The 12,201-nt window shown below is 37.9% G+C and overlaps 2 protein-coding genes across 2 annotated transcripts; both read right to left on the bottom strand.

Annotated features, from left to right (window-relative positions):
* Positions 1 to 1,139: 1,139 nt before the first annotated feature.
* Positions 1,140 to 5,440, bottom strand: LOC118818357 (cytochrome b-245 light chain). The gene is made up of 6 exons (XM_036585595.1): positions 5,244 to 5,440; positions 4,786 to 4,855; positions 3,744 to 3,818; positions 3,481 to 3,564; positions 3,157 to 3,238; positions 1,140 to 2,315 (listed from the first exon to the last, which is right to left on the bottom strand). The coding sequence occupies exons 1-6, from the start codon at positions 5,299 to 5,301 to the stop codon at positions 2,121 to 2,123; spliced, it is 564 nt and encodes a 187-aa protein (XP_036441488.1). The 5' UTR covers positions 5,302 to 5,440; the 3' UTR covers positions 1,140 to 2,120.
* Positions 5,441 to 5,735: 295 nt separating this feature from the next.
* Positions 5,736 to 11,240, bottom strand: mvda (mevalonate (diphospho) decarboxylase a). Its single transcript, XM_036585057.1, has 10 exons — positions 11,046 to 11,240; positions 10,799 to 10,869; positions 10,562 to 10,676; positions 10,130 to 10,273; positions 9,832 to 10,031; positions 9,329 to 9,403; positions 8,897 to 9,115; positions 6,627 to 6,742; positions 6,289 to 6,397; positions 5,736 to 6,096 (listed from the first exon to the last, which is right to left on the bottom strand). The coding sequence occupies exons 1-10, from the start codon at positions 11,119 to 11,121 to the stop codon at positions 6,016 to 6,018; spliced, it is 1,206 nt and encodes a 401-aa protein (XP_036440950.1). The 5' UTR covers positions 11,122 to 11,240; the 3' UTR covers positions 5,736 to 6,015.
* Positions 11,241 to 12,201: the final 961 nt, after the last annotated feature.

Here is a 12,201-nt window from a genome sequence, read left to right as displayed (position 1 = left end):
GAATGAAGTTTTGAGGCACTGAGTTAAAAGTGCTTTGTCAGAATGATGAAGTCCTGTGCAAACCTCTCACAAAAGGAAGTTAGCTATCAAAATATTGTTTGTCTCTGGGGAGTGGTTGCTCTCATTGAATGTTACTTTTAGTGTGTGACTAAAACTAGTATTGTAGGTTATTAATAAAGCAGTTAACGTGCTGTATGAAATACCTTTGTTGCTTTGGTTGTTGAGGCCTCTGTGTAATTTCCTGTTAAATAATTTCTGTATTTTTTCCTGACACTGAAAAATGAATAGCTTGTAATTAATGGCTGTTTTGCATGGAAATCAAATAAATGAAGGGTGGTCTCTGACTTCTGCACAGCACCGTATGTCCTCCAAAACTTTCCAGAAAACAAATTTCTAGACTGTATCTGAACTTTTTGACAGATCTAACTTGGAAGAGGTTGAGCACCTGAGTGAAATGAGGAAACCACGTTTATTTCCATCTTCAGTCAGAAAAGTCAACTGACTCATAAAACATAAAGCTGTAGTCTATCTGTACTTGAAACTCTTGAGATAAACCTCTGAATGTGAAAGGGCCTTCTGTGTGAACCTGTTAGAGGAAGTGTCCATTTTTCCTTCTTGTATGGAAGTAAAAGGTGTGTCCATGTTCTTGCCAAATTTACAGCACGTCACAGAATAACCTCCTCAGTGTTCCACTTACACAAGCAGCACATTCCTGATGTAAAAGTCATCCAGGTAACAAAAGAAAACAATCAGGGATTTTTTCTTACCTCAGGAAAGTAGCCACGAGAAGATGACCTTTCTTTTTTGAGATTCTGTTTGTGACACAGAAGGTCAGTGAAATACAACTTCCCTTTTGTTACATATTTGAAGATGAAACATGCATTTCACCATCATTGTCCATCACCTTCTATGTTTGTGTCATTTAATTTACTGCTGCAAGAATAGGAACGAAGAATTTCCCCACGTTTTGCAACTGAGCAGGCGAAAGAAGGAAAGCATAGAAAAAGCAGAACTTGAAATGTGCTACACTGCTCAAGGAGCAGTATTATCCTAACTGAAATTAGTATTTAAGTTGTTGACCTGATCTTTGTGAACTTGTGAAGAAGATATTGTAATTTTGCATTCAACAAACCATCATATATCATTTCCTGAGTTTATTAGTATAGTATAAAAGCATGAACATACACACCATGAGGTAAATAATCATTATCAAAGACAACAGTAACTGTTTACAATAAGTTTATCCACTGACACTGTTAGAACATTCACAAATTGAAGCTGTATTGCCAGATTTATGCTTAGTCTAAACATTTGTTGTCCTATATTCAGCATATATAGACAGTTTGTTCTCTGTAACTGGGTAGATACTACACACAATCAGAGTTAAGTGCAACTAAAATGCTTTTGTTTATACAAACTGACAGAGTAAATACACATACATAATACATATGGATAAGCAACTGGCAAATAATCGAAAATCTATGAAATTGGGTTTCTGCCTTCATTTCCTCAGTCTAAACCAGTTTTCCAGTGACTCACAGATTCATGGGTGGACAGTCATACTTGGTAAATAACATGCATGTCCTACCGAGTGCAAAGAAAGAAGAAGAATGCTCAGAAGAACCAGGCAATGCGTGACCAACTACTATTACAGAACATTTTACAAACATCATTACAATATATACAGAAACATAAAAATGTTACAATTCAGAGCAAACTTTTCCATCTCAATCCCAATCACTTTAAAGAAACTCAGCAGTGTTATTCAAACTCATCTCCATCTTCTACATGCATATCATATAGCTGGTTTTCATAGACGTGTTTCCTTGTACTTAGTAAAAGAACAGGAAAACTGCTCTTTTACTCAGTACAAGGAAACACTGATACACTAATGATAGAAGCCAAAGGGCAGGTGCTAAAGCAACGTTTTCTTCTCTAGGTACAGGAAAACATCTCAAAACCATTTTCTGTGGAAATCAACCATACAACACAGATGCAGCAGATACAGACAAGGCTAAAAAAACACTGAAGTATTCCTTTAACAGAGTAAACAGAGCAATCCTGCAAGTATCCTTATATGCTATGATCGCCTTTGTACAGTAGTTGTCAGGATTAGCAGATCAGCATTCGTTGGCAGTCACAGGTATGGGGTTAGTGTAGGCTGCAGACTCAAGGTCGTCTGTTCTCTTTCTGCGCAGTTCTGGGGGTGGACGTGGTGGGGGGTTCTGAGGAGGATGCTTGATGCTCTGTGTGGCGTGTTTTATGGGCTCCTTCTTGGGCAGAATCGGCTCCCAGTGCTCCCCATGAATGGCTGCCTGGGTAGAAAGAGTGAAAAAAGATTTTAGAGAAGTTGTAGTTCCCCACAGAAACCATCACTCCACACAGTTGAAGCCTGGACAAGCACAGATGTTGCAACCAAAAAAAAAAAGACTGTTGAATAGTTTAGTAACATTCAGCTATTGCAAGATATCACAACAAACTCAGCCAAGATACCCAGCAATCACTGTGGATGGTGCATTTTATTACAGGACATATAGCTTGCATTTAAGATGTGTCTTACTACCAACTAATTTCTAGAATCTTTTGCAGAGGGTTGATGACAATGTAGTATCTGTTGTTCTCATATTAATTATTTAATTGTCAAAAGAATACATGTCCAAGATGGTCAGGACAGGGGAGAAGGCAAAAAGGTTCTAAGCTTCTAATGTAAGTTAATGTAAACAGATTTTATTCCAAGTAATTTTGTAACATTAGTCTATTCATCATGAAATGTTCAGACAATGTAAAAGGACAGCTGATATGTTTGAATGATGTGGAAAAAAAAAAAAATAATAGAGATACATGTTTTTGTTTGTTTTGTTTGTTTTGTTTGTTTGACAGAGGCAGTATGGGTGAAGGCACTTACAAAATAAATAAACCATGAGTCAGGATGATGAGGAAAAGGACTTCTAGCAAAACTAATGCAGACAGCAGACAAGCTTAAATTACAGAGAGGTGTGTGTGTATGAACAGAAATTCCTGACAGACAACAAGAACTTCTTTATTTCAGTTTCCTTATTTCACAGTGAGCTGCATTCAGTTACCTTTCTTTAGCTATGATCACATGCTCCTTCAGTCCTGAAGCATAATGGAAAGAAATTCAAATACAATACTTACTGACAGGTAGATGAGGCTGGCCATTCCAAGACAAACACAGCCTAAAACTGTGGCGAGCATAAAACCCCCTGGGACACACAGCCTGTAGGTTAAACAAAAAGAAACAGCACAACTTACTGACTAACTTAAGACACTTTTTGAAGGCAAAATTCCCAGCTGCACAGAAACACTGCAATAACAGCTGTTATGTGACACTGTAATAACAGGCAATACAAAAAGTATAAAGTAACCTGTCTGTCTGCTTAGATACTGATCTTTTTAAGAGACAAAGGCAAAAAATGTAGTCTAAGGAGAAGGTACAGGCACGAGTGTGAATTTACTCACGCAGCATGCAGGAACGCTCGAACATAGTAATTCCTAGTCAGGGGCCCAAATGCCTTTACACATACAGTGAAGCAGTACTGACCGCTGAGAGGAAAAAAAAAAGCAGAAATCACAACTGAAATTAAGGTGCAACAGGACATGCACTGCAGTTACAATCAGAATAGCAGTCCATATCCTGAAACTAAGAAAAAAAACAGACACAATCTAAAAAAAAAGATCAGAGGCAGTCTTGCAGAAAGATTTGACTATAAAGGAGTACTTACGTTCTCTCAACACTTGTGCCTTTGGCTCTCTTGCTCCTTGGGTACTCAAGCAAACACACAAACACACCTGCAGCTCTGTGCAAGTCAAGGGCACCAAACTATGTGGAAAGACCTGCCACTTAAATAGCTGGGCAACATGTACTTTTCAATGGCACACTGGTGTTGAAATCATTTTAATGAAAATTACATAAACTAACTAATTTTTGTACTTTTACTTTAGAACAACAGACAATCCTTAGATTGTAGAACGATCTACAGCAGGAGAGCTCAAACTTTTTTACTGGGTGCTAAAGTGCAATGTTCGTGGTGGACTAAGGGCCAAAAAAGACAAAATAAAATACAAATATGAAAAATAGATAGGTTCAATTTTTTGAATGTTGCATACTACATTTTGTTACTAGTATATTGCAAAAACACAAATTTGAAGCAAAATAACAATTTATAGTTATACATAACTATAAAAATTATGTTCATACTTGACAGGGAGGGGTTAGGGTAACTTTGGAAGGACAAATCATATGTTCTTACAGCCCACACTTTGGGCAGCCCTGATATACAGTAGTACAGGAATTCTTATGGGGTGAATTCAGACAATTGCTATTGTTTACTGCAGGATAGTACACAAACATTATAGATTACTGTAAGACAGGAATATTACAAGGGGAGAAATTATTATGGAACTGTCATAGATCACTATAAAACAGTACCACATGAATATTGTAAGAGGTGAAATTATTATAGAAGTATCATAAATCCCTATAAAACAGTACCATAGGAATATTATAAGAGGTGAAATTATAATAGAAGTGTCATAGATCACTATAAAACAGTACCCTAGGAATATTATAAGAGGTCATAATATTATAGATTATTGTAGAAGTATTATACGCACTATAGATATCTTAGTGTCTTACAGAGAAGATGTGACTAGTGCTTCAAACAGTTCATATGATCCACAGGCTGGTTGTGGAGACAAATGCCTTTGCTCACAGATGATGGCTCAAAACTAAATCATTGCATATTAGCTCATTTGAAAGGATACATCCCAAAAGCGGCGAATTCCCAGCCTTTCAGCTGTCCAGCCACCCCTACAATGCCACCGGTCAGATAAACTGAAACAGGGAAGTGGAATAAAAATAGTTTACATGAATCACTGCTGTGTTTCATCATAAGATTAGAGAACCAGACCTAACTTTAACTTAAAACATAGTTCTCTGAAACTTTCACTCAGCATAATATCATACACATAGCTCACTTTCCTGCGTGTGTTGAAGTGTATGTTTGTTTGTTTGTTTGTTTTCTCTCTCTCTCTCTCTCTCTCTCTGTCTCTCTCTCGTGTCAGACTTTAGTGTACATACTTATCAGCCGCCAGATTTGTTCTAGCGTAAATAAATCGTAACGTATTTCGCCATATTATCTTTTTCGCTAGCTAGTCGATTTAGACGTTCAAACAAATGTTAGCGGAGTTGTGCTGAAGTAAATGTCGTTTTGACTACTTACTGAGTCCAGACGCCAGGGCTTGTTCATTTGCCCACATCGCCCATTCAATCTTCCCCATTGTCGCAGAGGTAGTTTAGGAGCACCGCAGATCAGTGAAGGTGAGCTGCTGCTGCTGCTTCTATTGAGCGCATTCAGTAATCACTCTCAACTTTATTTGAGGAACAAAGGTGGGAGGAACAAAACTTCACAAAACCCAACCCAGTTCAGCTCGTCACTTCCTTCAGTCAGGATTCCTGCAATGCCCCGGTGTCTTACTCGTCTTACTGAACAGAAAGCAGCGTGGACTGACCCACATATACCCTATCTATAACTGTGTAATTACCATCAATCAGCCATGTAGTGCACAGGGTGTTCAGATAAACAAAAGGGAATTAAAAAAAGCAGAATTAAAATAAATAAATAACTAAAATAATTAACATCAAAATAAACAAAGAAGGAAGGAAGCCGCTTGAATAGAAAGAGTCATAAAGAAAGACACATTCATGCCATCAATAAACATGTAAGCTATATTTTAATACAATTAATTTTCAAAAAGCTAGAAAAATATCATCAAAAAAATCTACACAAAATTAATATACATTCATATGTAAATAGACATTATGGTACAAAATCTGAAAAAAACTGTCCAGACCATTCACGTAGCCTATTGTTTATAACTTCAACATTTAAAGGAAATTCTCTCTCTTAAAATAAGCCTTTAATCAAAATCATCATTTCTTTGTCCATTTTCACTGCAGGGCAGGTTTTAGTGCTGTGTTAATTCTATTAATATTCAGGTGCTTTTCTTGGGAAGTCCATCTGGGTTTAACAAATGAAGGTTTGGGTCCTCCACCACACAAGGACCAGGGCCAACCTGAAAGCAAATGCAAATTACTCTCTTCTCCACTTTACACTTCCTCTTTATGAGAATCGTGAATTACAATTATCTGTAATCTTCTGTGAGTTAATGATTATACAGGATTTACCCCATTCCTTTGGAAGCTTGTTTACCATTATGGAAATAAACATAGTTTCCTTGCATTTACGGCAAGCCTGAGTCACGTACCTTAGTGCTGATGACGTAGCTGATGCCCCTTGGAACAGGCTCCAGCCCAATTGCTGTCTTCAGGTCTTCGGACAAGGAGGCGGGGCCCACAGGAAGGCCCTTCACAAAACTGAAGAGACAACAGGCTCAACACAAAATTCCATGACATGTTATGATAACTAACAAACCATAACTTTTTTTCTTTTGTTTTTTTTCTTCAACTTACAATTTCAAAATAGAAAAACAGGTGAATGTCTGGTCAAAATTGCATTAACAAGACAACTTGAATATACGTTCTGCTTCTGCATAATTTGAGAAGTTTTTAAGCCTTGCTGGCAAAGCAGAAATGAAAAACTTACTCTCCGCCATTGGTTTCTGGGGGGAAGAAATAACGAACCGTCTGTATGAATTCAGGCACGTGGTCTTCTAAGGTGTAGATCACAGCATTAGGACCTGCATCGAAAGTGTATGCTACCTGAAAAATGTGAAAACAAGATACATTTTAAATGTGTTTATCTTTATAGAGGATGTTCACTGATTTACCAGAGCAAAGAAAGCAGAAAACCACATCATGGGTCTTATGAAAATACGTTATCATCTCAATGGGGGCTAGAACACATTTATAGGCCAGGGTTGAGTAATGTCTGTTTATTTGAGCTCGAGATGTGTCTATTGTCAGTTTGGAGCTACTATGTGTTGACAGCTAGGAAGCAAGATAGCACTGCAGTGAGAACATTGACACATGTTTTAAGTGTGTATATATTGTAGCTTGTGAGACGCATTTCAGGTATTAATTTAAACTGATCCAATACCTACTAAAATATACATAGAAATATTAATATCCAATTTTAGTTTATTATACTTTAGTTGACAATAAAACTAAGAATTACATCTCAGCTTGTTTGCCAAGGACAACACAATAAAGTCCGAGACTTATTTCCATCGTGGTCCTTAATATACAGCTATATTCAAAAGTTTGAACACTTTTGGTGAAATTACATGTTTTGTTGATCTTCTATGTGAAAATAAGTTAATACATCCTCTACAGAGAACACACTTATATATAGTATTTTCTGCAAATTAAAGTACATAATTTCTATTGATGTGCTGAGTTTAACATATTGGAAAAAATAAAATATAAAATGTGCCATAACTTTCGAACAGGCCACATTTTATCCCTCCCATCAGATCCGCAGTATATCGTCTTGTAGTGTAAATGTGTCTTTCACTGACACGAAAAAATAGTTTTCTAAGTACTATTGTTTTTAATTCTATGCACTAGCTAGCTGACCTGCTCTATGTTCCACAGTTAAGTTCTTGAAATTGACTTTTACCTACATGATCCCAGGAATACAACCTCAGAAATCTATTTATTTTGTGATATTTGTCATTTCTGTAATTGACACAGACAAAATGCATAAAAATCCATACAAGTAGACCCTATTAATGAGATTATCATCAAATAGCTATTCGACTTGGTTCTACAATACGGGCTTATATGTGAGAGGCGTATTTTACACAATGTTCATTGATAACATTTGTTTTGAAAAATCATTTTCTTATTCAACTTACTAGCACTTTCTTCATTTATGTTATCCCACTCAGCAACAGAAAGCATTAGGACACCACAAATAAGAGGGTGGTAACTGGTAAAATATGTTTTGCTTCTTTAGAAGGGGCACAGTAATTATAACAGGCAATGACATTTTATTTTTAGGTCTGTAAAAGGTAACTGAGATCAAAAAAACTTGTCAGTTCTCAGTGCATAAGAGAAACAATTTTTACTCATGTTTGCTTTGCAATCAGGAACTTTATCAGTTCCTGATTGCAAAAACTTTTGCAGTTCCTAATTAACATGGAAATATGGAATAGAAAAAAATGTTCACTGAGGAATACCATTGCAGATGTGCACTAGAATGATGACCTTGAAAACAAAGGCCTTTTTGACAAATTACTAAAAATTTAATTAAGCAAGAAAGAAATTAAATGTCTTTTTACAGTGTAGTGAAAAGTCTCTGAGCGCTTCCTTGTTAAAAGCTAAAAAAAGAAAATAAATGTCTTTTTGGAGTGTAGTGAAAATGTATGACATCTCTTTAGGCTTGCTTGCTAACTGGTCAAAGGACACGGGTTGTAATAAGAAGAGCAGCCCCCACCCTCCAGTTAAAACCTGTTTTGACACCGAAAGGCCAGGGTCAAGCCTGAACATGAAGAGTCCCTGACTTGAAAAAGTTCAATTCAAGGAGGCCCTCTAGTGTTCAGCAGAGAAATTTAAGAAAACTAAACAAAACACAGGTGCTACATGTGCTACATGTTCTTTAACAATGTATTAAAAACAAAACACTGTCAAAAGTATATGCTGTTCTGCTGGCTAAGCAGAACAAAAATCTAGGACCAATTTGGGGATCCTGAGCCACTGTACATATGACCAGTACTACTATCCAATATAATCGTGGATGGAAAAGTGAAGTGTACACATCTAGCTTTTAGTCTTCCCAGAAGAGTAGATCACTGCAGCAAAAGGGGATTTAATTGTGAGGGGAGTAAATGCTAGATGATCAGTCATTTCAGAAATTAAGTAAATAGAAACAAACTTGTGTCAGTGTAAAATGATAAAGATTGCTGAACTCACTCTGGTGTCTTGGTAATGTTGGTTGTAGCGATGCACCAGGCTGATGACTTTTCGTGATATATCATTGAGGTAGAATATAGGTTGGTAAGTGTCCAGGCAGGTGGCATGGAACTGGTTACTGTCCTTCATAGTCAGCTCACCAAACACTGTAAAGTCCCGTCTCTGGATAGCACTGACCATCTCATCCATACGACCAGGGACTACACAGTCTGCACGGTGCTAAGGGGAAAATGTACAAAACATCTTACCAACTGTTCAGCAGGGAAAGTTTTTGTATGTGTGTTTTTGTATATATAGGCAAATAAATCATTAAAATAAATCTGTTCATAAAGCCTTTTTTTAAGTACATTTTGATAGTGAAAAACACAACGTGCTTAAATTGCAATAACAACTTGAATCCAAGCAAGAAAATAGTGCATGCAGTCAATGTACCTTCAACAGTTTGCTTGTCTTTACACTGGTCTGCATGCCAGAGGTACTTCCAACAGGCTTCCGCTCTGCACTGACCTGAAAGTACACAAGGACAGTCCATTTCATTATACATATATAAATCTCTTCATCAGGTTTCAATGCATGTTTTAATGAAAAGGTGAAATCATTATTAAAGAGCTTTTAGTTATGCAACATTTTTGTCTATTTTTATAGAATACAGTATGTCATACAGCATCAAACAAGCATTAGCAAGTCTATTGACAATTACATGACAACTCAGGTTACTGTGATGATTCAGACATGCAGTTTGCAGGATGCTATGTAGTGGGCTATATTCTTCCATTACTTGTTAGCTACATTATCTTTGTAGCTTCATTGCAAAACTGCAGAAATAAACTTAGCTTGTGTTGGGATTTGGAATTTTGTGTAAATCTGATTTTGTCTAAAACATTGCTTTAAATATAAAGCTACATGAAAAGTCACAATCATCAAGTGACACTCACCACCAGGACCAGCACTCTGAGCTCTGGCCAGTGACTCTCGGGTTCCACCTGTTCTGCTAGACTGTCTTTCCCATCTTGTCTCTCACCCATCTTCCACTGGACAAAACCCCCATACATACTCCTACAGGCACTCCCTGAACCCTGCCGCGCCACCACGGACAGCTCTCCGTCCACCCCAAACAAACGTGACAGGGAGTACACTGACAGACAGACATGGATAAACAACAAGTTATAACTGTTGAACAAGCAAGCAATAAGTAAGCAGCATAAATGGTGACAGGAAGATTTTCAAACTCACCAAGGCAGGCATAGCCAGCTGCAGAGGATGCCAGTCCAGCGGCAGTTGGGAAGTTGTTGACAGAGCAGATGTGAACTCGGTGAGACAAACTGATGTCATTACTGGGGTCTTCATCACTTCGCCTCTTCCGTGCCAACCTTCGGACTAGTCAAGAAAAAACAGAGGGGAATGCAACCCAATAAGACACTGGTTCAGTGAACTCATTTTCATAACAACATTTCCCGTTTCCCCACTACAGTCCTCTACCCAGCACTACACTCTTAATCATAAATTCATGAAATGTCTCAAAAGAACATTACAAAACATATCTATAGTAACAGTATAAGACTTCTAGAGTGCTGCATAGTACATGTTTATTAAGCTATAATGTCTGAGTACTATGCACGTAATGATTATCATGAGAAGCACCAACACTTCTAAGCAGGCACCTACTTTCTCTAAGGCAAGACTGAATTCTCGGCTGGTTTATATCTTCCTCTTTGCCATTCAGCCAGATGCGGTCCTCCTGGAAATGTCTGCTGCATGCAACTGTTGTAGTTGTTTTAAGCTGAGGAAGCAAGAGTGTGAAAGGCAGGATGACCACACTGCGAGTCAGACAGAATTCCTTTCATAATGATGAAGCTCAGACAAATTATAAGCATCCTAGAGCTCAAAGCGACCTCATTTTACCTGATCCTGGTGCAGGGTGACACTGAGGGAGGAGTTTATGGGCAGAATCAGCTCTTCGTCCCGTTTACCCCCTAAAGAAAGACAGATCGAGGAACTCGCTGCATTTAAGCAATTAACTAAAGCAAACCAAACTGACTTTGTGCTGATAATTTAAATACAAATCACAAAACTCAACCTCCACGAGTGTAAGAGTCACAAATCTAACTTTACCACAATACAGACTAGCTCCCACACAGCGCACACTTACAGTATTTGATGACCGCGATGTTTACTGGCGCCGTGCATGTGATCATCGTGACATTTTGGCTGCTGGTTTCCTGCATGTTGTCAGCTGCTGCTTTTGTGTAAAATGAATGTACAGCGCTGGAGAATCACAAAAACCTGCACAGTACGAGCTGCAAGCAAAAATACTACACGCCGCAATTTAGGAAGCCATGGTATGACAAAGATGAGTATGATTGGTTTGTGTAAGACCATGAGGCTCAGCTCTCCACCAATCCGAGAGCTGTTTGTCCGGCCCCTCACTAAATCAACCAATGGCTGAGGTCGGACCATTCTCACACCAAAGCGAGGATTAGCTGACCTGGCTCCGCCCTCTGTACGCTCAGAGCCCGCGCAGGCTCAGTTAACCGGACAGAAAGGTCATAATTGAGAGGTTGTCAGACGTAAAAAAGTAGCGAATTAAGTATCCAATTTCAGGTAAATTGATTTTTTTGGAAGTTCTCTTCCATACAGGGGAAAGCGAAGCCCGGTTAAACCCTAATTCGTTCCTAAATCAGATGTCTGAAGTAGTAAGATGTGGTGCTCACAACAGGCTAAGCTTTTACACTCCTTTTTGGCATGTACCAAATTCATCGATGTTACACTTCATGAGATTGACACGTAGCTATGTCACTGCTGTCATTTGTAAACCCAGGTTTCAAACTAAAATTGTATTAAAAGGAAATACCACCGATGTTTCGATAATGTAGCCGTTGAGACGGAAGTCATTCAGTGTAATTTCATGAGATGAGATTGAGAGAAACTTGCTCGGATTTCTTCACAGTGGTGGGGGGGGGGTCACACTGTTTACATCTCAAATATAGGCATTTGATTTACCATCCATAACCTACATGTAAAAAAAGTTTTCTTTGAAGACTGGTTTTCCTACCAAAGCACTGCACATAACTCTCCACCATGAATGTGTTTCAAATATATATATATATATATATATATATATATATATATATATATATATATATATAACAACGACTCAGGCATCAGGCAACATATTCCTAATTATTTCACGTGATAACATTCTGTGAAGAAGCTTTCAGAGGCTTTAACTGCTTTGGACATCTGGTTCCTATCACCAGCATTGTGGAAAAATTCTGACCACTGTGACTTTGTTTACATCTTAACCC

This window comes from Colossoma macropomum, unplaced genomic scaffold (genome assembly GCF_904425465.1).
Source record: "Colossoma macropomum unplaced genomic scaffold, Colossoma_macropomum, whole genome shotgun sequence".
Classification (NCBI taxonomy): domain Eukaryota; kingdom Metazoa; phylum Chordata; class Actinopteri; order Characiformes; family Serrasalmidae; genus Colossoma; species Colossoma macropomum.
Note: the sequence above shows the minus strand (reverse complement) of the source record. Positions and strands in the feature narration are given on the sequence as shown.